The sequence below is a fragment of the Mustela nivalis genome, assembly GCF_964662115.1.
Source record: "Mustela nivalis genome assembly, chromosome: 1".
Classification (NCBI taxonomy): Eukaryota; Metazoa; Chordata; class Mammalia; order Carnivora; family Mustelidae; genus Mustela; species Mustela nivalis.
Genome location: NC_139020.1, coordinates 6776756 through 6801426, shown reverse-complemented (window position 1 = coordinate 6801426; position 24671 = coordinate 6776756). Strand labels below are relative to the sequence as shown.

The following is a 24671-nucleotide window of genomic DNA, read 5'->3' as shown; positions in this document are numbered from 1 at the left end:
CTCAATTTTTAACTTTTTGAGGAACCTCCATACTGTTTTCTGGAGTGTGAGTCCCCCCCCCCTTTTTTTAAATTTATTAACATATAATGTATTATTTGCTTCAGGGGTACAGGTCTGTGAATCATTGTCTTACACAATTCACAGCACTCACCATAGCATATACCATCACCATTGGAGCCCCTTATTTTTACTAGAGTTCTTCCAAAGTTACTCCACCATTTAGAGTTAAGGAATAGGAACTACCAACACAGTGCTGGTCACCTCTGTGTTCTCAGCTCATGGTTTCTGGTAATTTAATAAGTGTTACTGCAATGAGATATACATAAGGAGGCACACAGTTCCCCCCCTACTGAGGTAAATATTCCAAGAGACAGAAGCACAGGGACTGACTGGGGAACATGTAGGGAAATCACCAAACTGTGAGAACAGGGGAAGCACCTGCTTAGAATGAACAGTGTCTTAAAGGTAGACAAGAGAAAGCAGGTGATGAAAGGGAGAGGTCTTTTTAGCAGATGGCTTGGCATGTTTGGGAGCATCAAATCAATCAATAGAGGACCAACCCCCTGGGGCAACTGTGAGTCATTCAGCCTGCTTGAGCAGGCTGCAGAGGAGCTGGTGTCAAGGCAGCGGTCAGTGGCACAGCTGGGCAGGCATGCCACATGCAGAAAGTCAGGAGCTCAGGCCTTGGTTTGTAGCTCAGGGCCCTGAGCTGGGCAGTGGAGGAGCGCTTTTGGGAGATCATCAAGGGTGTACCATGGGGAATGCCTTAAAGGGATGGCTGCTGGGGGCAGGGACCTGATTCTGAGCCTGCTGTGGTCACCAAAGAAAGAATGTGTCTCCAAACCAAGGTGGTGGTGGTGGTAAGGGAGAGGGGCAGCTTTAAGGACACTGAGACAAACTAGGGGTATTCCAAGCTTGGCTGCATGATACAAGTCATTCTCCTTAGCCAAAGTTTTTGTCCCTCCCACAACCCAAAGACAGCAATTTGGCCCTTCTCCTTCCATGAGGGTTGTTTACCAGTGATCATGAGGAAATGAGAGATGGCGCACAGAGAACACAAGGACGCATTGCCCGGGCTTTGCAACCAGAGTCTCATTCCCAGTTCCACCTTTTGAGAATAGGATCTCTCTTGGAAAACAGGGCTGAAGCCAGATCCAAGGTAGAACATAAAGAATTGGCCAACTAGGTGTAATTCAGGGGCCAGTTCATGTCAAGTGGCCAATGTCATTGCCCCTTAGAACTTCCTCTTTCATCCTTTCCACGGTCTCTATTAATCCAAAACATGTGCTCCCAGGCATGGGGCGGGGGCTGTTCCAATCTGAGTCCCATTGGGCTACCTTATGTTTGTGGGATGTGGGCCTAGATTCAGAGGAAGCATCGTCCTAACTCAATGACATGTCACTTTTCCCTGATACCAGCTGCACAGTATAGAAGATGCAGATAGTTGAAAATGGGTTCACAACTGCTCTTGCAGAGGACAAGGGGGCTCAGAAATTAAGCTAAGTCATGTGGTTCAAATTAGACCAAAGTAGTCTTTTGAAAGTTGTACTGGGAGACACCAATGAGAGTGGCCAGGTACATTCTGTGAATTAAGAAAATCATTTTGTCTGTCAATAACGAGTCTACGTGTGTTTTCACTCACAAATATTCATTGAGCACTATACATATTTTTCTCCTCTTCCTCTGGACAAATAGTATTTGCAATCCACTGACTCTCAGCATGAGGGTCTCATCAGGGTGCAGGTATATGACTTAACTTTCTTCGGCTGACCGCTAGCACCACCGGATCTTTGATGTTAGAAGTGGTCAAGACGTTGGTTTCTAGCTATGCTTCTTGTAAAGGAGTTTCCCAGTTATAAGCCAACACGGGAAAAGAATTGCTGACTACAGGACTGGCTTACGATACTTTTTAATGTTCTCTTTTTTAAAAAAATGGAGTCAGCTGGGGACCTTGAACTTTCCCGTAGGTAAAGCTCCTTTCGCAACACAGTTATGTGAGAGAAATGAGCCTTCCTGGGCCCCACAGCTGGTGATGGCCATCCATGAGAGAGAACAGAGTCCCTGAAATCATTTTCTGTGTTCTGTGTTGTGTCATTCAGATGAGGAACTGTGGTTGCAAAATGCTGATTGCAACCCCAAGTGTAACAGCTGCCTCTTGGCTGGGGAGCTTGTTAGAAATGCAAATTCTCGGACCTCCACCCAGAACTTCTTTTTTTTTTTTTTAATTTTTATTTTATTTTATTTTATTTATTTTTTAAAATAAATTTATTTATTTTCAGCATAACAGTATTCATTATTTTTTCACCACACCCAGTGCTCCATGCAATCCGTTCCCTCTATAATACCCACCACCTGGTACCCCAACCTCCCACCCCCCACCACTTCAAACCCCTCAGATTGTTTTTCAGAGTCCGTAGTCTCTCATGGTTTACCTCCCCTTCCAATTTCCTCCAACTCCCTTCTCCTCTCTAACTCCCCATACCCTCCATGTTATTTGTTATGCTCCACACCCAGAACTTCTAAATCAGAATCTGCATTTTAACAGGAGCCCCAGGGAATCTGTCTGCACATCAAAGTCTAATAAGCACTGCCCTAAAGCAAAGGATTGAAACACACACACACACACACACACACACACACACACACACACACACACACGGACATTTTGGGACCTACAGGCATGATACATACACTTCTTGTCCTGTAGTAATATATTACATACATTTTAAAATATACACAACATATGACCACTGAAAAGCCGAAGTGGAAACTCAATTTGAATCCTTCTATTTCTTCCTTGCTCTTGGTTTCCTGAGACCCAAAATACCAGAGTCTCCCGTTCTAAGGAAACAAACATAGAGCTATTGCCGAAAGGGAACTTAGAGTCTTCTGTGTGTGAAAGCCAGTGTGCTTGGGGCCTCATGGAACATGGGGCCATAGACAGTAGTTCGTTAGGCTTAATCAAATATATTGATGCCTCTCATGCTTGTCAATTTCATCAGTGGCAGAAATATACACCACATTTTCTCTTCTAGGCAGGGTCGTGTAGGATAGTCTTTGAGCTAGGACTCAACATAGAAAGCCTCAACCTTCCTTTCTGGTTGTGATCCAAGTCAGTGGCGTGTTTGTACCCCTCTCCTTTCTGAGGCATCTCGCTCTGGACTGGCCTCCCCTCCGACCTACAACATCGGTTCACGTATCTTTAAATGAGTCATTGGGTACTAAACCTGGACAGCTGGGAGTGCCCTTGCTTGACATCTTTGTCCGCCCTGTTCTTCCCTCAGACATGAAGTCCCTAACCGTGTGGCAGAACTTGTGTTGGCCTTACGGTTAAAAGATGAATTAACAGGACGCCTGGGTGGCTCAGCTGGTTAAGTGTCTGCCTTTGGCTCAGGTCATGATCCCGGGGGCCGAGATCGAATCCCACATCGGGTTCCTTGCTTAGTGGGGAGCCTGCTTATCTCTCTCCCTCTCTTTCTGTGTGTGTTCTCTCTCTCTAGCTCTCACTCTCTCTCAAACATATATAGATATAGATATACATACATATATATATGTATATGTATATGTATGTGTGTGTGTATATATATATACATAAACACATATATATGTATGTGTGTGTGTGTGTGTGTGTGTGTGTGTGTGTGTGTGGGTGATGAGTTAACACTGAGCCTGGTTTAAGGAGAAACAGAGGTCACAAACACATCACTACAGCAACACTTAAATGTTATCATGAAGTGGGAACAATGGCAAAAGGCAGTTTCTTCTGGAGAAAGACTAACTCTCCCCAGAAGCTGAAGGAGGTGATGTTTGAGCTGGGCCTTGAGGGATGAATAGGAGGTTGCCAGGCCCAGGGCGCAAAAAAAGGAATTTGGGGTAAAGGGACCTGCCTGAACAAAGGCAATGGGGAGGAAACCTGCCTTATCAACACACCTTCTGAGTGAGATGCAAACTCTTCTAATCCACTCAATTAAAGGAAGCCTTAAGTTGACATGAGATAATAACCCTGAACACTTAATGAACACTAGGTTCTTAGAGTGGTACATTCTAAATGTCTCTGAAAGTAAGTTATTTCATACTGTTTGGCCACAGCAGTGTGTGGAAAGTTTCTCAGTAGGGCACAGTAAGTACTTCTCCATTACAGTAAAATCTGGAATGTTTGGGAATGGTCTGTACTAGGGAAATTGAATTTTCAGATTAACTCCATAAAAATGGAAAGTGTGGTTGAAAAACCTTCCTAATTTTGTTTCCCCTTCAAGAGATAACTGCTATTAACATTTTAGAGGCATTTTATCTTAATCTTCCCCAGAGAGGGAAACGTGGAGCAAGAACACTGTGTGTCCGGCTTGATCAAATACCTGTTTTTTTTTTTTTTTTTTTAAGATTTTATTTATTTATCAGAGAGAGAGGGGGAGAGAGCGAGCACAGGCAGACAGAATGGCAGGCAGAGGCAGAGGGAGAAGCAGGCTTCCTGCTGAGCAAGGAGCCCGATGTGGGACTCGATCCCAGGACGCTGGGATCATGACCTGAGCCGAAGGCAGCTGCTTAACCAACTGAGCCACCCAGGCGTCCCCAAATACCTGTTTTTAACTGAACACATTAAGCACTTTGAGGGGTTTTTAAAGACTGTACAATATTTTGGCTTATAACTATTTTATACATTTAAAATCATTTCTACCTTATTGGTGATGCAGGTTGATTTGAATGTTTCAATATTACCACTAGCGTGGAAGGCGTGCTTGTACATAATCCCAGTGCACACTTCTTCTTAACTCTGAAGTAAAGTCGCTGGGTCAAACAGCCTAAAGAAATAAGTTTAAACCTTGAACATTCTGTCAGTTGGCACCAGAAGACTCTCTGGCAAATGACGGCCTCAGAAGCTGCTCAGGAAGCCATTCATCTCTGCATGTTTGTCAGTATAGACCCTTGACACAGCTTTAAAAATCTTTGATGACCTGACCAGTGAACAGCTGTGTTTCTTAGACCCATGGCTCCCAGGTCGCCTACTTTGCCAGGCACCGGGGCTGCCCAAGGCTCAGGCTGGGACCGCTTCTCCCACAACTCTTACCTGTTTCAAATTTCCTTTGCCACCTTCCACATAAAGGCAGTCCTGCCCAGCCCTGTCTTTTGAATATCAGCCCAGACCCCAGGTCTTACCTCTGCTTAGACCTGCCCTTCGCCTCCCCCAGAGCTCTCCCTCAGACCTCACTCCTGGAGCTTCTGGTTCCTCCTTCTGGCTGGAGGTTGTGTGCCAGACTGAGCTCCGCGCGCATATAATAGCAAAGGGTGGCAACAGCATGGGGACCGGAGGACATAATGATTTTTAAATTCCAGAGTTAGATCCAGTGTTCTATGAGACCATATGTTCACTTTAACCCCCTCCCCACCCCGATCTCATCCACCTCATTGTCATGCCAGGACGTCAGAAGCCATTTTGGAGACCTCACCTGCCCCCCACCCCACCTGCTAAAGGCGTCTATTTACTATCTGGAACAGGTGACTCAGAGCTCCTGGCTCCTCTCAGTCCACGGACGCTGTCCTTGTCCGTGCATCGGGGCCTCCCTTTTGGATTGCGAAGCACCGGCCAACCAGACTGCCAGCGTCGATGCTCGCCTCCTTCCACTTCATTCGGCATATTGTGTCAGAAACGATGAATTTATTTTTTAAAGATTTTATTTATTTGTTTGTCAGAGAGAGAAAGAGCATAAGGCAGAGAAAGAGCAGCAGGCAGAGGGAATAGTAGACAGAGGGAGAAGCAGGCTCCCCAGCTGAGCAGGGAGTCCAACGTGGGTCTTGATCCCAGGATCCTGAGATCATGACCTGAGTTGAAGGCAGATGCTTAATCTGGCTGAGCCTCCCAGGTGCCCCAGAAATGATGACTTAAAAACAAGTCTGATCCTCTCTTCCTTGATTAAAATCCCGAGATGCTTCTAGTTCCCCTAGGACAGGGGTGATGGTCCTCAAGGAGTTAGATCCTCCTCTACTCTCCCTATGCGACGTCCTTCCCTACTTCTTAGAAGGTGGGAACTCTGTGCTGCGTGGGGCCTTCGCAAACGCCGTGTGTCCCTCTGTCCAGAACACTCGTCTCACTTCCAGCCCACCTCCTTCCCTGCCTAGTGCTCCACATTCTTTCTGTCTCCACCTCAGTCTCCTCCTGGGACCCCAGACTGAGATGTATCATACACCCCATGTTCGATTCTCTCATCCATGCTTGAATCTCTCTATAATTCTTCCCACGAATACCTTTAAAAATTCACCCAATGATTTCTTTAATACCTCCCTTTCCTGCTCTACTATAAACTCCACAAAAGCAAGGACCATGTTGGTCTTATTCACTGCTATATCTCCACCACCCCATCAAGGGCTCAGCACATAACAGGTTCTCGGTAATTGCTTGATGTGCAAAGGAACAAACACTAAAATATCTTTAGAGTTTTCAGCTTTTTAACCTTTTTAAAGTGTATGTTTATAAAGGTTGCTGTATGGTGGGCACTGTTTTTTTAATAGCTCACAAGAAATTTCTATAACCAAAATGTTAACCTTCTGCTGTTATCTTTGTTAAACATAATTCCTTTTGTTAAGTCATATTTTGTATGTTTTATTCCTTGCAAACACATAATGATAATAGCTTTTATACAATAATTAGTGTGAGCAGGCAGAACATTGTGGTGCCTTATGTATTATAACTCACACTACCCTTTCATGGGTAAGAGTTCTTGTCAGTTTCTGCAGGTGAGAAACTGAGGCGCCACGGGGTTAAGTAAGTTGTCTAATGTCCCACAGCTACTACTAACAGAAGCGGGACTCTGTACTCTTAAACTTTATGGTGCTTCTGAAGAAAGGCTTTTTTCCCCTCCAAGTACAGAGGAAGTAATATTCAACCTCACTTTTAAAGTAGAGGGCATTAAGCACACAGGGAATAAGCAAGTATGCACCCAGACAACATCCTGAGGGGAACAAGAGCCCAGGCTTAAATCGAGCCTTTAGCTTTGCAGAGGTGTGCAGGACTGGTCCTGTCAGCAGTGAGGGCCGCTGGAGGATTTACAAAGGGGAGTGTTCTCGGGGTGACTACTCCGTAGATGAGTTTTCTTTCTTCCTGGTAAGAATGAGGAGGAAATCATGGTAAGATAAAGCTGGGTGCGTCTGAACAGCATACTTGTTGTAAAAATCCAGCTTCACAATTCTGAGAAGTGCAATATGTCAGGCTCTGAAGACAGAGGGCTGTGTGTGCATCTGAGCTGTCTTTTCCTCCTTTGTTTCCAGTGTAAGAAGAAACTGTACCATCGCTTCCAAGTAGGTGTCTCCGCATGGGTACTGTCGTTCCGGTCCCTGTGCACCCATGCGTGGTCGCTGCCAACACTAACTGTGCAGTGACAGCATGCTGGAAAAGAATGAACTGTGGTTCTAATTGTTAGGGATCCCAACTATTCTTCTAAAAGAGACAAGGATTACTAAAAATGTTGAATATCTATGGGAAAATCAGGCAAGAGGGATTCAAGATGTTGGCCTTACTTCTGTGACAGAATCAAAAGCACTGCTTTTCAGAACCTCATTCACAACAGGGTTTAAACCCAGGTCCATGGAGCCTGGAGAGATTAGGGGCAGAATTCAGGGGTATCAATGACCTAGACTGGGGCAGGGGGGAGGATCAGTTTGTGTCAATCACCTACAACAACAACAACAAATATATGTGTATATATATATATATGAATGGGGGACACACCATAATCCTACCAGTCCCAACTGTGACTTGGTCAGAGCAGGAATCATAGGAATCATGGTTTTTCACTTCACAATGCATTTGTTTCAGATACGTTGAAGTAAAGTTTCACTTCAGTACACCTTCAAAATGTCAGTGCTTATTAATTAATGATTAGAAAAGAAGCTCAGTTTTTTTTAATGTTTTAATGAGTGTGTTTTAACATTCCTGGTGTCTTCTATAATCCTCTTTACCTTATTTTTGTGTATTTAAACCCATTCAGAGAAGGCGGTCTGACCTGAAGGACCACAACACAAAAATGGTCAAGGACCTCAGAACTGAAAGACTAAAAATGAGACTAGTTAGCTAGACTTTCCTACTGCTCTGGTGAGCAATGCATGAAATGGCCACACTCTCATCCCACAAAGACTACATTTGTCTTCAGGGTTCCTGGTACTGGGAGAGTCTGGGTGGCTGCTCTCCTGAGAATGTTATCAGTATATGAAACCTTGTCTTTAAAGTTTTTGACCTCCTGAGCTCCTTTTGAGAGCATCATTTGCTCCTCCCTAGGGATGCCAGATTCAGTAAATAAAAATCTGATTCTCCTTGGGACCCCTTGGTGGCTCAGTGGGTTAAGTGTCTGCCTTTGGCTCAGGTCTTGATCCCAAGGTCCTGGGATCAAGTTTTGCATCAGGCTCCCTGCTTTGCACTCATTCTCTCTCTCTCTCTCTCTCTCCGATAAATGAATAAATAAATAAATAAAGTATTTAAAAATATATAGGTCTCCTTTATACTATATCTATATAGTTCATATAAATGAACTTCAGATAAAAATGAATAATTTTTAGTATAAGTACATATCAAATATTGCATGGGGCATAGTTATGCCAGAAAGTTATTGGTTGTCCATCTGAAATTCAGTTTTGACTGGGCATCTCATATTTTATCTAGCAACCCTAAAAACATGAAAATTGGGCTGGATTTTGAAGCTTAAGATTTTCTTATTATCACTCAGTGATCATAAGCATCTATGTTTTCAACTTTGGGGCCAGCAGGCAACTCAGAAATATGACCAGCTCTTTAAGTAACTGACCACAAATCTAAGAATCTGGGTATAAACTGTGTCCCCTTGCGATACTGCAATATCCAGTTTCTCTATCAAAGAATGAGGTCCAAGTTTAGATCGACAGTGAAACTGAATTTCAAAACCTTTTGACACTCGTCCCATTGTTAAATAACCTGGTTCCAAATCAAGCAAAAGTCCGAATTTCCTTTTTCTGAGATGAGATTCCAATCATGGTAATAATAAGCATGGAAATCACCAAGGACAAGAATTCCACTCTTGTGTCCAGGTGAATCACAACAAAGTCCATAAATCATCAATTGATAGAGACCAACAATTCCAAATTAATTCTAAGCAGAAGAAAAAGTAGTCAGCTTTCAGCCGGAAACACAAGCCAGCCTGAAATTGGTATGTATATTTATAATGTGATACTCTTTCTATATTCCTATGCCTTTATTAGAGTAAAAATATAAATGTGAGGCAAAGCAAGACGTGAGAGGTTAAAGGTGGTCGATCCAATGTCTTGGTGACTGAGAGATTTGTTAAGGGGAAGATCAACTTGAAATTTTGCAAATTATATAATGATACATTGTAACGGCACAGTGCTCTAGTCTCAAGCGACTTTTCAAGCAGGGAGATGAAGGTTTGGGAAAACGAACATCCTGGTTTGCTTCCCGTTTTTCTCTTCCTCTTTTAATGCTCCAACTATGCTCAATTTGAGTTTTATTAAACAGAAAACACCAAACAAAATACTTGTTTCTCTACAAGCACTGTCTGCAAAAACAGATGCCTTCCGTTCTGATTCATTCCAGGTTACATTCAAACAAACCCAAATGCTCTGCCTTTTCTTCTCCTTATCTAAAATCTGAAGGGGACAACGCTGAGCCACCATCTCTGTGTTACATTTGAACTAATCCAGACAAGAATAGTGAGTGTCTATGAGCTAGTTAAAGAAATCTCTTCCCTGATGAGAAAATCAGGGGCAATGTTGTTAGAGAAGCTAATGCAACACAATTCGCTTTGGGTTTTTTTTCCCCCCCTCAGACATAAATTTTCCTGTTTTACCAGTCATTCCACAACAATGCATGTCCAAGCCATGCTGTGATTAGAGGGGAGAGTATGCTTATTACCCAAGTTCTTCACATGTTGGAGCACGGAGAGATCAAGGGTGGTAAACCAAAGGAAATTTCCATTTGCTGTTTAGCTGCTGCACATTCTTACTCTATAGGAAAGTTAGCTGTTATTAAGTAATAACGTTCAGCTGAAGTTGGTCACTTGTAACAACAGACAGATGTACAATGTTTCATTTAGGTTAGCCAGCTCTTTCACAAATAAAGGGCTTGAAATTAAACTGTCTTTATAAAAATATTCTGCAAATGATACCTCTGCCTTATTCCAGGGCTCAGATTCTTTGCCATGGAAAATGGAAAATGAGTCTCCTGTTGAACCCTGTGTCTGTTTAAACTTGTTTTTGCAGAGTAGAAAAAGGTTGATGTTCTACAGAATTAAAAAAAAATTTTTTTAAAAAGAATCTGCATTGAGGAAGAAAGGGTATAACGATGAAAACCACATTTAGAGATGGAAACGGATTTTTTTTAGTACTTATGGAATTTGAAACAATAATAATGGAATGGAAACATAGAGAAAAGTCTAAATATTTGACCACAGAGGCAAATTGGATCATCAGACACTCACATGCAATGCAAAATGTGGGATTTGTCTTTAAAGGAATACTCCTTGGTTTCCAAAAGAAAGACCTCGCCAAGCCACCAAGGCATCACTGACAAACTCTGGCCACATAATCCTTTGGGCAGTTGGGTTCTTTTTAAGACAGGTTTTGGGCAGCATCTGCAAAGCTTCTAATTCAATAGCTGAAGTGTGAAACTTAAGAATTGACATTTTAAATGAGCTTCTAAGTGGTGCTGATGCTGCAGTTGTTGGGGGGAAAGGTTCACCCTCTCTATGATACCCTGTCATCAGTATCCAGTGAGATGGAGAGCTCATGTCAAGGTATTTCATGACAACAAACACAGATACCTGCCTGTCAAACGGACTGAGAAGCACAGAGCCTTGCTTCCTCCCCCAATCCTGCCACAATTACAGTGACCTTGAACAAGTCACACAACTTTTTGGTCCTCTTTTCTTCCAGGTTCGAAGTGCAGAGTTTAGACTGGATCAGCACTTCCCAAAGTGTTTTCCAATGTTATGTAATTGCCGGGTATTGTTGTGCAGGACTTCTCAGACCCTGCAGTATGCAACCAGGAGGCGTCCATCTCTAGTGGGTGCGGACTGTGAGCTGTTAGGATATTTCACAGGCACAGTGTCCCCAAATCACCAGAGTACAAATCCCTTTATTTGTGGAATGCCTGTACCACACACCTGGGGGGAGACTCAGTAAAGGACACCGAAGACCCTCCAACTCCCTTGTCAAGAGAGTCCAGGTTCACTCCCTAGGCCTCTGATGTTCTTGGCCAAGGAACCCTAAAATCCACTCTAGGATGATACCCACCATCCAGGGAAGAAAATTTTCCTTTTCCCCCAAATTTCTCATTTTCTCCCCTCACTAATGTGCCTGAACTTCTATCTCCTAGGACACTTCTGGCAATCGAAAACCCTACCAGGCATCTATCCTACTTGTATATTTAACCCCACTGACTTTCTCTTTTTTCTTACATCAAAGGGTCTATTTCTTTGAAAGAAATGAGACTGAACTTGGAGACAACCCAATTTATGTGCTTGTGAATTTCTACGTATTTTTATAATTCATTAAGTGATGCATAGTGCATATCATGCCCTCAAAGAGTGTTCCCAATAACAGCAGGGTCAGCATCTCTTGGAAACACATTAGAAATGCAGATTCTCATACTCTACTCAAGACCTACCAAATCAGAAACTCTGGGTGGGGCCCACTCATGTCCAAGACCTCTGGGAGATTCTGATGCCCTTTGAAGTTAGAGAAGTCATGGTTTAGAGATTAGAGACATAGAGTACAGGCTCAAACAATCTTTGTGCTGTATCATAGTTTCCTAACCTGGAATCCAAAATTAGCAGTATCTCTTTCAGAATCGATGTGAGAATTAATAGATGATACCTCTATAAGGTCTGGCATAGTATCAACAATAAAGCAAATATAACTTTTTATTCTGTAATGGGTACTCACATGGAGTGAACAGGAACTTACCTTATCCTGCATCAAAGCTCATCATGAGTAGAGATGATTTTTGTTAGTTGAATTTGATGACCAAGGGGCACAGTGGCTAGATAGGAACACAGCTATAGAGACAGACAGATTTATCTTGCCAACAAGGTCTTCCGTGGACTAACTCTATGAGCATGTGTGAATTATCTCATCTCTATAGGCTTCATTTCCTCATTTAGAAAATTGAGAAAATACTTTCTTCACAAGGTAGAAAGAATGAAATACCATATTGTCTGTAACTGCTTTGGGAAGTTCCTTTTAAGTATCCCCTTCCCGAATGAAAGCTTTCACTCATATAATGATAATGTGTGTCTCTCATCACCTTAACTAAAGGCCTCTTGTTCAACAGAATATTAGAGTGATGACATCTATGGCCCCTCTATCTCGCCCTGAAAAGTTGTCTTGTCAATATAAACGCAAATGTTGATCTAGAAGCAATTTAAAGATAATTTATTTGCCTTTTCTATGTTGTCTTAGAGGTCAGGCAGATCTTTCTCCCTACTTGAATCTTGTAGATTTGGGTTTCTTTTTCTATTTAGTGCTTAGCCATAGACCAATATTTAAAGTTTACATTAGGGTATTTCAAAATTTTCCATATTTCCTTTAAAATACAGTAACTTTTAGATCAGGCATATAACCCCAAGACACAAAAACATGTAGTAAGGGTGTCCCTGTGGTCAGGCTTTCACTAGATTTTTCCTCAGTAACAATCACTTCCAAGAATTCAGTGACAACCAGTCTTTTTGTCATTGCAAGTCAGCTTTGGCTTAGCTACAGCTCACCTGCAGGTGCCTCCCACTCCCCATTCCCCAGAAGAAGGAACAGCCCATCTGAAGCCACCTGAGACCCTGCCACAAGTTTGACACCTCTGTTCAGGTGTGGCGTGAGTCACTTCAGCTCACACCCTATTAGCCAACACAGTCACATGACTACATCTGACAAAAAAGGATGAAAACAGATTGTCCACCCCTTTACTCCTAGGATCAGGGAACTGTTCCTTATAGATCAACCCAGCAGAGGAAAGCACAAACACCTGAAAGCCACAATCGGCTACAACAACCAACAATGATTCTAGCTTTGTCAGTTAGGATCCATGTTCTTAACATCAAAACGCAGAGCGAGATAGAAGAAACTCAGTAACAAATTTCCCATCATCTCAGCGGGTGCTTCCCTTCGGATCATTAAGATTCTTGTGGACAAGAAGGAACAATTCCACGGCTTCCCGGAAGCTGTCATTCCTCTCAGCCACCTCAGTCCTCAATGGCCTGATGGGGAAAACGGGTTTGCAGAAGAAAAGAGCCATTTCCTCGACAGAGAAGAACCAAAGAGCCACCCTTCGGAATCTGCTGAGCGTCAACTTTGTCCACATTCTTGTTTTTCGGTAGACATGCCCATTTCTGAGGCCACCTGGGCAAAGTCAACCATGTCCTCAGCTGACATGGATGGAGTTGATGACTGCATTAGGAACAGTCAGACCAGCCACTAAAGAGAGTTGTCGACTGCTTTGAAGGGCAGGGAAGAGTATGGCATGAGGCCAGAGCCAAAGGTCCCAGCACATGTATTTGTGTGGTCACAGTCACAGGATCCAAAGAAAGGAGAGCCAAGCCTCATGGATTTTATTTTCAATTATTTTTAAACCTTTTGAGTTCAGTGAACCCCAAGTACATTCTTGTCGAGCATTTCTTTCTTCTACTTACTAGTTAAACCCATGGTTCCTTAAAGTGAAATTTAATCCAGGTATTTTAGATTCGTAGCCAAGAGACAGATCATGCAAAAACTGTTTTGTTAGAAATATTTGATGTCCAAGAAAACTTTTGAAGCAACTTTTCTTACAAACAAAAAGCTGTTTTGGTAGAGCTTTAAAGTCACGTCCCCTCAAATTGCAATTCTGGAAAACCAAAGTTAGAGTTTGATTTGGATTTCATTACTTCATGCCTCTCTACCCCTTTGCAAGTAGGTAGGATAACGTCACTTGAGCTTTGGCTGACAAGCTCTGCTGCCTCCCTATTTTCTTATTAGCAATTTTTCTGCAGATCGCAGTTAATTATTTTTTTGCCTACCAGGGAACACAGAATGATTTTTTTTATCATGATGGGCAAGTTAAAAACTCCCAAAATTTGACTCAACAGAGCACTAAGTGTTTAGAAGGAAATCAGTGGGTTGTACTAACTAGGAGGGGGGAGGGGGATCATTCTTTAATGCTTTAAAAAAATCAATTCTTACCACTGGCCCACTAGGTAGTTGGCATTCACCTATGAGGATGGTAGAGACAGGACATTCCTGAAAGTGAACAGACGTTTTCAGTACCTATGTGCAACAGTGTTATTTTAGAATGCTCGGGGACAATGAGAGGACAAGGGTTCTTCTCAAGAGGGGAAAATCTCTTGATATTATTTGAATTGTATATCACAGTGTGGTAGTTTTCAATGTGTGTGTTCCTGGAGCAGCAGCATCACCTGCAAGCTGTTAGATGTGCAAGTTCTTGGGATCTGTCCCAAACCTACTGAAATGAGAAACTCTGACCCTTCCCAGTGATTCTGAAGCTTCAGCATTTTCTCAAGGGGGCAGAGAGTGCAGGCCTGGGAGCTTCACAGGGGCACTGCTACCACATGCCAGCGGTTAATCGCCTGGGTGAGTCGCTTAACCTCTTGGTGCCTGTGTTTTCATCATGGGGTTAGTGATGGCATTTGCCTCTTAGAGTTGTCGTGAGGGTTAATTAAGTTCGTGCATGGAGGGCACTGCATACAATGGCTGCACCCCGTGTTGTAGGCTTATCTATTGATGATCATGATGATAATTATAATTTCTCCATCTTTATTTTGTTATTGTCATTGTTATTATTCATCTGCATCTTTCCCACATCGGACCACTTCCACCTCTATTCTGACTCTATTCATGCTGACTATTTGCATGCATATTGCTTCTAGTTGGTCAGTGGCTTTCTGGGTCATTTGTAGATTGATTTCTGCCTGATAGGACAGAATGTCCCAGGTCAGTGTGGCTGATTTCTTTGATCATCCATTCTCATAGGACCCTCTTCTTTGATAGAAATTTTCCTCTCTGAGGAAATGATGGGGACTCCCTTTCATTTTTCTCTTCTCACTGTTTTGTCCCCAAGACTGGAAGTGTAATTCTTCATATAGCTAAATACCCTTTTCAATGTACCTACTGTTTAGATCTGTTTCAAAACTATGTTTTCCTTTCCTTTATCTCCAGAAAACAAATGCTCCACAGCACAGGCAATAAATGACTTCATTCCGTGTGTGTGTGTGTGTGTGTGTGTTATTGGCTTGAAATAGGAGAGGAATGTTGACCTCTCCATTCAGTAGTTTCAAGAACTTCACTGTAATACAGATATCACCGTTCTAAGGTTACAATCCCACCCACAGTTTGGAACAATATAGTGAAAACTGGAGAAATAAATACAATATCCAGAGGCTAAAGAAAACTACACTGGCTTGTATGGAATAGTGCTTATTTGTGGGATTAGGACAGGGGAATTAAGAGGAGCATATCTTTCAGTTTCTTTCCATCCCTCACTTTTGAAAGCTGCTCTTATTTCTTAACATTTTAGAAGTGAACCCAGGTAGATTGCAGAATCACTAAGGAAAAAATCCAAGGCAGCAACAAAAAATTATATGAAATGAGTGTGGGTATGAACAATGAAATAGACTTCCTGAAGGAATTCTGCTGCAGAACACAATTCTGTACCTTCAGAGCGTATGATGAAACGTAAATGATAACACACACAGGTAAGATTGATGGGTGCAAAGAAGGCCATGCTGGGCCTTCACAGATGGTGGTTACCGTGATAATAGATGCAGATGCAAATGATTAAGAGATCATTAGCCAAACATGGTGAACACACTGTGGGAATCAAGTGTGTGAGAGGCTACCCAGGTTGATAACAGGCACTCTTGGCACAATCAGAGAACACTTATTGTAAAATATTTACAATAACTGGTGGATCAGAAAGCAAGTGTGGAGGGTATGTATACCCCTGGGTCTAAGACAGACAAAAATGTGTGGAGATCTACAGATATCTGTCTTAGGAAGAAGTACTCCAGAAAAGCTGAAGGCGAAACAACCTTTTGAATTTAGAACAGATTACATTAAACCCTGGAGGCTAAAGAGGCAGTTGTGGAGTGCTGACAAGAACTCTGGCGTGCTGGTCTAGCTTTTAAAGACTGGACCTTATTCTTCCTGCCTTGAACCATCTTTGTGATGCAAACCAATCGCTCCAACTTCGCAGGTCTATCTCTTTGTTTGAAAACTGTGTGTCAGATGCCTCGGGTTTGACAATCGTTTCAGCTCTGATGTTCTGTGACTCAACAGTAATAATGCATTTCCACAGGCGGTAAAAATATTCTAGACTCTTCCCTTCCAATGCTCACTGTTTACTTCCTCTGCACTTCCCCTTCCTGCCTCCCTGTTTGCCGGTCAGTTGATAGTGGGCCTCAATGGGGGTGAGTTAACCCACTCTTTCCAGGGTGTTTTACTATCGAGCTCCCTCCAGAGGGTGGGAATTCTATAGGGAGGGCTATGGTTGGGACTTCGATTTAATTCTTAAAACAATTCTTGAGCCATTAGTCTATTCTGGGCACCATGCCAGATTATCAGGGATTGGAAGGTGAATGCTGGGGCCCTAGCACTGGGGGGTGCGGGGGGACGGCTAAGGGTCAGTTTCACCGGGTCAGTCTCTTTGTAAACACCTGGGAACTCCACATGTCCCTCTTTCTTTCAGGCAGAAGCAGAATCCCATGGTAGCCAGGTGGGAGAAGGAGAGCAAGGACGTCCCACCTACCTTGAAGAAGACGCCTTCTGACCTGCTGAGGGAGTGACAAGGTAGTAAAGAGTCTGAGGGCACAGGGTGTTGAGAGGGAGGGAAAAGGTGTTTACCCTTTAATGTGGTCCACCAGCCACTCTTTTCCGCAGACGGATTGCTAACACCGAGACCTCCGCTCCAGAGGCTCGAGGTCTTGTTCCCCCTTTAAGACCTCCAATCTTGGGTAGCTATTGGCGTCCTTAACCTCCAACACCAGACATGCAGAAATGCAACAAAAGAGCTTTCAGCAAAAAGAGGGAAAAGATCCAGCTCATCCCCAGCCTGGCACATTGTCCCTTTTAAAGAGAGGTTAGAACAGAAGCTTCATAGCATTGCTTTCGTGTAAACAGGGCCAAGTTTTCCAGAATCTGGCAGACAGCTGAGCTTGGAGCTTTGCTCTCATGCCGCAGGACACTCATGTGTCACTCACACTTGAAAAGTTAAGCCTCTGTTTTTATTTCCCTGGATTGAATGGCGTGCACTTTCCCCTAGCAGTTTCTCTCTGTCTTTGTAAAGTGCATGTGTTTACTTGTACATAAGCTGCATTTGTTTTTGGCGTTGCTCCTGTTCTGAGCTTGACTAGGCGTTTGGGCATGGCGGCATGGCGTTTTGTTCCCAAGCTTTCATCGTGGGCACTTTCCTCTTAGTTACTGAGAATTGCTGCCGAGGAGCTGATAAAAGCCTATGCTCATCAGGTATATCCTGGATTTTTCTTCTAAATTGACCTCCAAATAAGTGGTTAGGCTTCAACAAGGAAAACAAATTGTGAAGAGCTTAAGGTCCTTCTTTGCAATGAAAATGAAAAGGTAACTTTCCTTTCCAAGAAAAAAAAAAATCATTTCAAAGGCCATTCAGTAAATGACACGCTCTTAATATAACAGGAAAATAAAAAAGTGCAACAACTCCTGCATCCCCAAGAAGTGTTAGCCTCTGATGGATGGTTTCAGTTTCCTTGAAAGGGTTTGCCCAGAGGATTACTTCCAAAACTCCTATTGAGGTAATGCTGCTCTAACAGCAAAGATTATTGCATGAATCACAGACCACTGTATCCAGTTCCTTTTTAAATGGGGGATTTTTCCTTTATCCTTAAAATACCAAAGAGATGAAAAAAATGCCAACCAGGTAGAGTTACCCTGTAATCATTCACATTATCTTTTTCAAAGAATGTAGGGTGACTGATTTCAGTCACCAGGCAGGTAGTATAAGGGAATGTACAGCCTCACGGCCAGTTTGTTCCTATCTGTTGATGCAGGAGGGAACATTCCCTGGGACTCAGCGTGCAAGCCCAGCTTCTAGGTGGGTCTGTTCTGCCACAATGTCGGGTGCCTGTTCTTTAGATTTTTACAAGAGATTCCTATGTTAGTTCTAGTCAGTTCTAAAGCAGTGAGGCAGAAATTTTGTGACACACCTAAATGTCATACCTAATATGACATTTTGATAACCAACATATCAGCCAAGGTATTAATAATGTGTAATTATTTACTATGTGTTTGTTGTGTTGGTTGGTTGATAACTTAGTCTTTTCCAATGTCATCAAGAACTAAGGGAGGTTATGGAATCTAAATTATTCCTGGGTTTGGGGAGGAAATGAATTTTGGTTACAGAGAATGTAAGTATTTAAAAGTTATATAATATTACCAAAGTTTTAAAAATATGTATTAATATTCAGGGCATCTAGGTGGCTCAATTGGTTGAGCAACTGCCTTCGGCTCAGGTCATGATCTCAGGGTCGTGGATTGAGGTCCACATCAGGCTCTCTATTCGGAGGGGAGCCTGCTTCTCCCTCTCCCTCTGCCTGCCATTCTGCCTATTTGTGATCTCTCTCTCTCTCTCTGTCAAATAAATAAATAAAATCTTCTAAAAATATGTATTAATATTCTCTATTGTGATATCAAAACCGTCTTATAGATGGTACATTTTAGTTATATCAGTACCAACCCTATGCTCAGACAACTTATTTTTAAATTTTCTGAAACTGGAAATCTGTGCTATCCAGCTATACATAAATATTCATAATCCTCACTGGGGTAGATGCGTGTGAATGTGATCTCGCAACGAGAAGGCTGGCATCATTTTTGATCATAACACTTTGTTTCAGCACTTTCTAGCTATTATCTCATTCAACCATCACAAAAACCTGAGGAATATTTTGTATTTCCATTTTACAGATTAGGGGCCTGAGATCCAGAGAAGTTAAATAGCTTCCCCCAGGGCACACAGCAAATAAATTGGAGTCCGTGCTACTCACTCCTACTGTCTTCCTCATGTACTAGTGGACTAGTCTTGCCTTCCAAATTCTCCTTTCTTATATAAGTCTATATACTTTCCTACATATTTCACGGGATTATCCTATTTCTGTTTTCTGGATGTTCTGCTACATGTGACAGTAAGGAACATCTTTCTTTGCCATTTCCTTAGGTGGTCCCAATACCCTGACAATGGATGCCATTCACATCAGCATGTCCAGTGCTCCTCTGGCAAAGCACACGGCAGGAGCCGGACTCAAGACCAACAGACCCCGGGTCATGTCCAAGAGTGGGCACAGCAACGTGAGAATCGACAAAGTGGATGGCATATACTTACTCTATCTTCAAGACTTGTGGACAACCGTCATTGACATGAAGTGGAGATACAAGCTCACCCTGTTTGCTGCCACATTTGTGATGACCTGGTTCCTTTTTGGAGTGATCTACTATGCCATTGCATTTATTCATGGTGATTTAGAACCAAGGGAGGATGTTTCAAATCACACTCCCTGCATCATGAAAGTGGACTCTCTCACTGGAGCGTTTCTTTTCTCCCTGGAATCCCAGACAACCATTGGCTATGGAGTCCGTTCCATCACGGAGGAATGCCCTCATGCTATTTTTCTGTTGGTTGCTCAGTTGGTCATCACAACCTTGATTGAGATCTTCATCACGGGCACCTTTCTGGCCAAGATTGCCAGACCCAAAAAGCGGGCGGAGACCATCAAGTTCAGCCACTGTGCCGTCATCACCAAGCAGAATGGGAAGCTCTGCTTGGTGATTCAGGTGGCCAACATGAGGAAGAGCCTTCTGATTCAGTGCCAGCTCTCCGGCAAGCTCCTCCAGACCCATGTCACTAAAGAGGGGGAACGGATTCTTCTCAACCAAGCCACTGTCAAATTTCACGTGGACTCCTCTTCAGAGAGCCCCTTCCTCATTTTGCCAATGACATTCTACCACGTACTGGATGAGACAAGCCCCCTGAGAGATCTCACACCCCAAAACCTGAAGGAGAAGGAGTTTGAACTCGTGGTCCTCCTCAATGCCACTGTGGAATCCACCAGTGCCGTCTGCCAGAGCCGCACATCTTACATTCCAGAGGAGATCTACTGGGGCTTTGAGTTTGTGCCTGTGGTTTCTCTCTCAAAAAATGGAAAGTACGTGGCTGATTTCAGTCAGTTTGAACAGATCCGAAAGAGCCCGGATTGCACCTTCTACTGTGCGGATTCTGAGAAGCAGAAACTTGAGGAGAAGTACAGGCAGGAAGATCTGAGGGAAAGGGAACTAAGAACTCTTCTGTTACAACAGAGCAATGTCTGATGGTGGTGGTCGCCCCGGGTTTGACTCTGTGAGCTCTTTCCATGTCGGAGCTCCCTTTGAAGGCACAGGTCACTGTGCAAATGAGAATGTGTGGATTCTTTCTAAAAAACTATACAGACATACAAAATCCATTTTTTCCCTTTGACCTGGCACTTAAGCAAGCATTTCCAGTTTTGAGAAGGTTCCTTTTTAAAAGGCTTTGTCTGAAGCAAACTCTCAAAATTCCTACTTTCTAAAATGGGGCTATAGTTTCAAAAACTTGGTGTAGGGCAATTAAAATAATGTCATGTCCAGTGGACAGACATTTAGCCATGCTGGTGTTGAAAGGATATGCATTTCTATGCAGCATATCAGCTATAACTTAAGGTATTTATTCAAAACAATTTTCAGAGACGTTATGGCTGGAAGTTGAAATGTTGTGAAATGTGAAATGTTGAAAGTTCATATCCTTTTATGTCATTTCTTTACAATACCCTCTTTTCAAGCAGGAAAATGCTATCTTTAATGGAGGCTATCTGGTAACAGAGTCAAGGGGACTCTGTACTCACAAAAAAAAAAAAAAATATTTCCATTCTTACCGGTTTTTCATCAGATTTAATTGTACAGAGTGAAACTGAACAAATCAGGAGTTAATAGTTCTGAAAATATATACGAATGGAGTGGACTTTTTTTTTTTAATATAATTTTTTATTTTTTTATATACATATATCTTTATCCCCAGGGGTACACAGTAATTTTCTGTTTTCTATTCAAAATGTAGCGTACAACCCGGCAGCCTCAGCATCATCTGGGAGCTAATTAGCAGTATCGACTCTCAGGCCCCATCCAGACTTAGAGAACCAGAGTCTGCACGTTCGCGAGACCTCCTAGTCATTTGTACACAAATGAAAGTTTGGAGAGTGTCCACTCTGGAAGGTTTTCAAGGGAACTTTCTGAAGCCACAGCACCCTCTGGGCCCCAAACCCACATGGCCTCCAAACCTGTCCTTCTTTCTTCAGCTTATTATTACGGGCCAATATTGTTGTCAGCCACTCCATTCTTTGTCTGTTAAAATGCCTTGTTTGCCAAAGAACTGCCCCCGATACCCCAGGATTGAAAACAATTGCTTGAGAGTCATGGTTGTCTCACTCATGCTAAGCACATGTTTGTTGACTCTAGTGAGCACAAAAGAAAAATGAAGTCGCATTACAACTGGAAATTTGCTCAGATGTTGAGGTCCACAAGGTTGAACAGGGCCATAAGGACCAAGAAGAGCTGAGGAATTCATGTACTGATGACTTCCTGAAGCATGAACAAGTTTGGTAATCTGATGATATGTAAAGAACGCCCTCAGTATCTAAATAAATCTCATGCAACCGATTGGAACAGGGTAACATTTTGCTCTTGGCAGAACTTAGGGGCCAGGTGCCACATTTTTTTAGGGCAAAGAATATGCATGGGTGGGGATTGGCTGAATGTATAAAGGGCGAATTCTCATTTCATTCAGACCAGGACAGACTTGCGTATTCACTCACAAAGAATGTGACTGTAGGTGGGTAGGCACTGCACAGGCGTACTCGGGAGCCCACATACATGTACACACAGGCACACACACAGACATGCAGGCACATCCTGGCTTTTCAAGCATAATTGTGGAAGTTGGAAGAATTTTGCAATTAAGAGAGCAAGTCCTCAACAAATATACTCACATATGTTTTATTCTATAAAAATGGGGATGCTGGAGCTCTGAGAAAAAGGGGAAATTAATCTGGATTCAGGTTATCAGTGAAAGAGGGTTTAGCTCAGTGGTAGAACATTTGACTGCAGGTTCTCAGTGAAAGGATACTACGGATTATAGCTAACGTAGTCATATATTTAGGCTACCGCAGTTTCAAATGTCCTTCCACGGAAGAGAAGGTGTGGCTGGAACCTCTGACCTGGAGCCAAATGTCTAACACAAATGTCAGAACAACAGGAGTAGAGTTAGTTCTAGAGGCTTAAGGGTCCATTTCAAAGCACGAGAAGCTTTTTCTTTTATTATTCAGGAATTTTTTTCTCTCTTTCTGTTGATAATTTAATGGCAGATTGTTTCAATTTCTTAAAAAAATTATGTTAGTTTAGTTAGACATTAGCTCTTTTAGTTATTATATGTGGTTTTTTAATTGTCTCTTGTGCTATAATCGACAGGAAAATAGTGCCACAGGCATGTTTACAGGCTTTCTGTTGTGCTATTAAATTCCTTACACAGGATTTACATCAGTGCTAATTTGAATGTGATCAAGATTAGGAATCTTGCATACTTACATTGCATTTGGCACACTGATGTACTGTGAGATGGAGAAAGCTTTGGTTTATTCATTTAGCAGATCTACTTCAGCCAAATCTGGAGGACTTGATCATTTGATCTTTTGCACTATACACAAAACAAATATGCAGTATTTTAAAAGCCAATACTTGTACCAGTCAATAAATCATATTGTAATATTATATTCTGTAAATAGTCCTAAACCTGCATCTGGTTTGAGAGTGAGCATTTCCTTACTTATTATTTCTTTATACACAATACTCTTGTGTTAACATACTAACAAAAGATATTAGATGGCAAACATTTGATTACATTTGGAAGTCTTTTGACTGAAACAGATGCTTGCTCAACACCTAACTAAGAAGTAATCAAACTAATGGAATATTGTTGACCCAAAAAGGCTTTTGCATTTTGAAACATCTCCAATGCATCAGGCCTTCTCAGGGATACCATTCAAAAATGTCATGTTCCATTTGAAAAACCACAAGGTACATAGCAGCACATCAGTGTAGTCTGCAAGCTGTGTCTTATTTCAATCAGAAAATGTATTATACGTGCATGGTACCTGGCAGCCAATGGTCCCAGACAGCATAGTCAAGATTCACTCACTTATCCTCCCAAGAAGCCACCTTTGGAGTCTGGGTGCAGTCACATATTGTTCTCTTTCTCACGCAGCGGGGAATTACAGTACCAGACAAGACTCCAGATACGTAAAATAACTGGTGAAAAGTGAAAAATACCCTGAACAAGTGGACCAGATTTTGAGAAGACTTTAAATGACGATTCATTAGATTTTTTTTTAATTGAATTTTCTTTTTAAATTGATGGTGATTTTGATACCATTAAAAGTAAATTAAGATCTGAAGAAGTGACACTTCTACTCCTGCATGATTCTCTCTCTCCCTTGGATCCTCAGCACTCGTATCTAGAGAAAGAAGGAAAGAGATGCAAAAAGCAGGGAAGGCATGAGGCCTCTGCACTGGGAGCTCTGTAAACTATCATCCTACCTTTCGGGCTTGATTCTGTATTTTGTCACTGCAGTCAAAGGGTCAGGCACTTGACCATGGGCATGATGAAGACTGCTAATCCCTCAGTCTTGGTTTTTCATTCTCTCTCGACTTCTCTTTGCCTGATAAACATTTGAAGCGAGTCATTTTGAATGTAGGTTATTTTATTTAAGCTTTCTGTGATGGTATTCTTTAAAATGAAATGTTAGCATTTCAAGTCCTGATTTCCATATTCTGCGGTCGCACTTGAATCCCAGCATTTGATTCTGGATAAATCCAAGATGCACCTAGTTTTCTTCCTCCGGGAAGATATACTGAAAGTCTAAAGTTAACATTTCATTCCTCTCCTAATTGATTAACTGCCTACATTTAACCCTCTGTGAACTTCAGTTCATCTTTAATCAGAATGGGCTGCCCACCCCTCCTTGGGCTTCTGGATAGCAATTTTCTTAGCCTTTAAGAAACACTGTTGGCTTGGGGCGCCTGGGTGGCTCAGTTGGTTGGACGATTGCCTTCGGCTCAGGTCATGATCCTGGAGTCCCGGGATCAAGTCTTGCATTGGGATCCCAACTCCATGAGGAGTCTTTTTTCCCTCTGACCTTCTCCTCGCTCATGCTGTCTCTCACTGTCTCTCTCTCAAATAAGTAAATAAAAAAAAAAAAAAAAGAAAGAAAGAAAGAAAAAGAAACACTGTTGGCTTAAGTCCGGTTTTTTCCCCAAAGTTTTCCTCTGAATACTTACTGAGAAAGAAACAGGAGTCAGAAATAAGGCTTCAGCCCATTCACTTCACTTTCATCCTCTGTTGGTTCTGCCGAGCTCAATTTCCTTTCTATTTAATGTGTACTTCCCTGGCTTTTCTTCATCTTTGTTATCTGCCCTATCAAGTCAAATTATTTGTGGGTTAAAAAGAATTAAGTCAAATTAGTAATTTGGGAACTTTTAGATAGCCAAAATTTGGGGACAGAGATTTTTATGTTTCAGTTGGTATGTAGCTGGTGTAGAAGAAATAGAAAACCAAAAAAACAGCCAGT

At 42.3% G+C, this 24671-nt stretch overlaps 1 protein-coding gene across 4 annotated transcripts in view; it reads left to right on the top strand.

The window, feature by feature from the left end:
* KCNJ15 (potassium inwardly rectifying channel subfamily J member 15) overlaps positions 1-21013 on the top strand; it is a 71551-nt gene extending 50538 nt beyond the window's left edge. For 3 of the 4 annotated variants that reach the window (XM_082686066.1, XM_082686067.1, XM_082686065.1), the window contains 2 exons: positions 16703-16803; positions 19202-21013. In XM_082686066.1, coding sequence (XP_082542192.1) covers positions 19222-20349 — 1128 coding nt within the window. In that variant the 5' untranslated portion in view covers positions 16703-16803; positions 19202-19221 and the 3' untranslated portion in view covers positions 20350-21013. Of the gene's footprint in view, positions 1-16702; positions 16804-18039; positions 18080-19201 lie in introns of those variants that run through there. The other variant, XM_082686068.1, reaches the window with a different exon arrangement.
* Positions 21014-24671: the final 3658 nt, after the last annotated feature.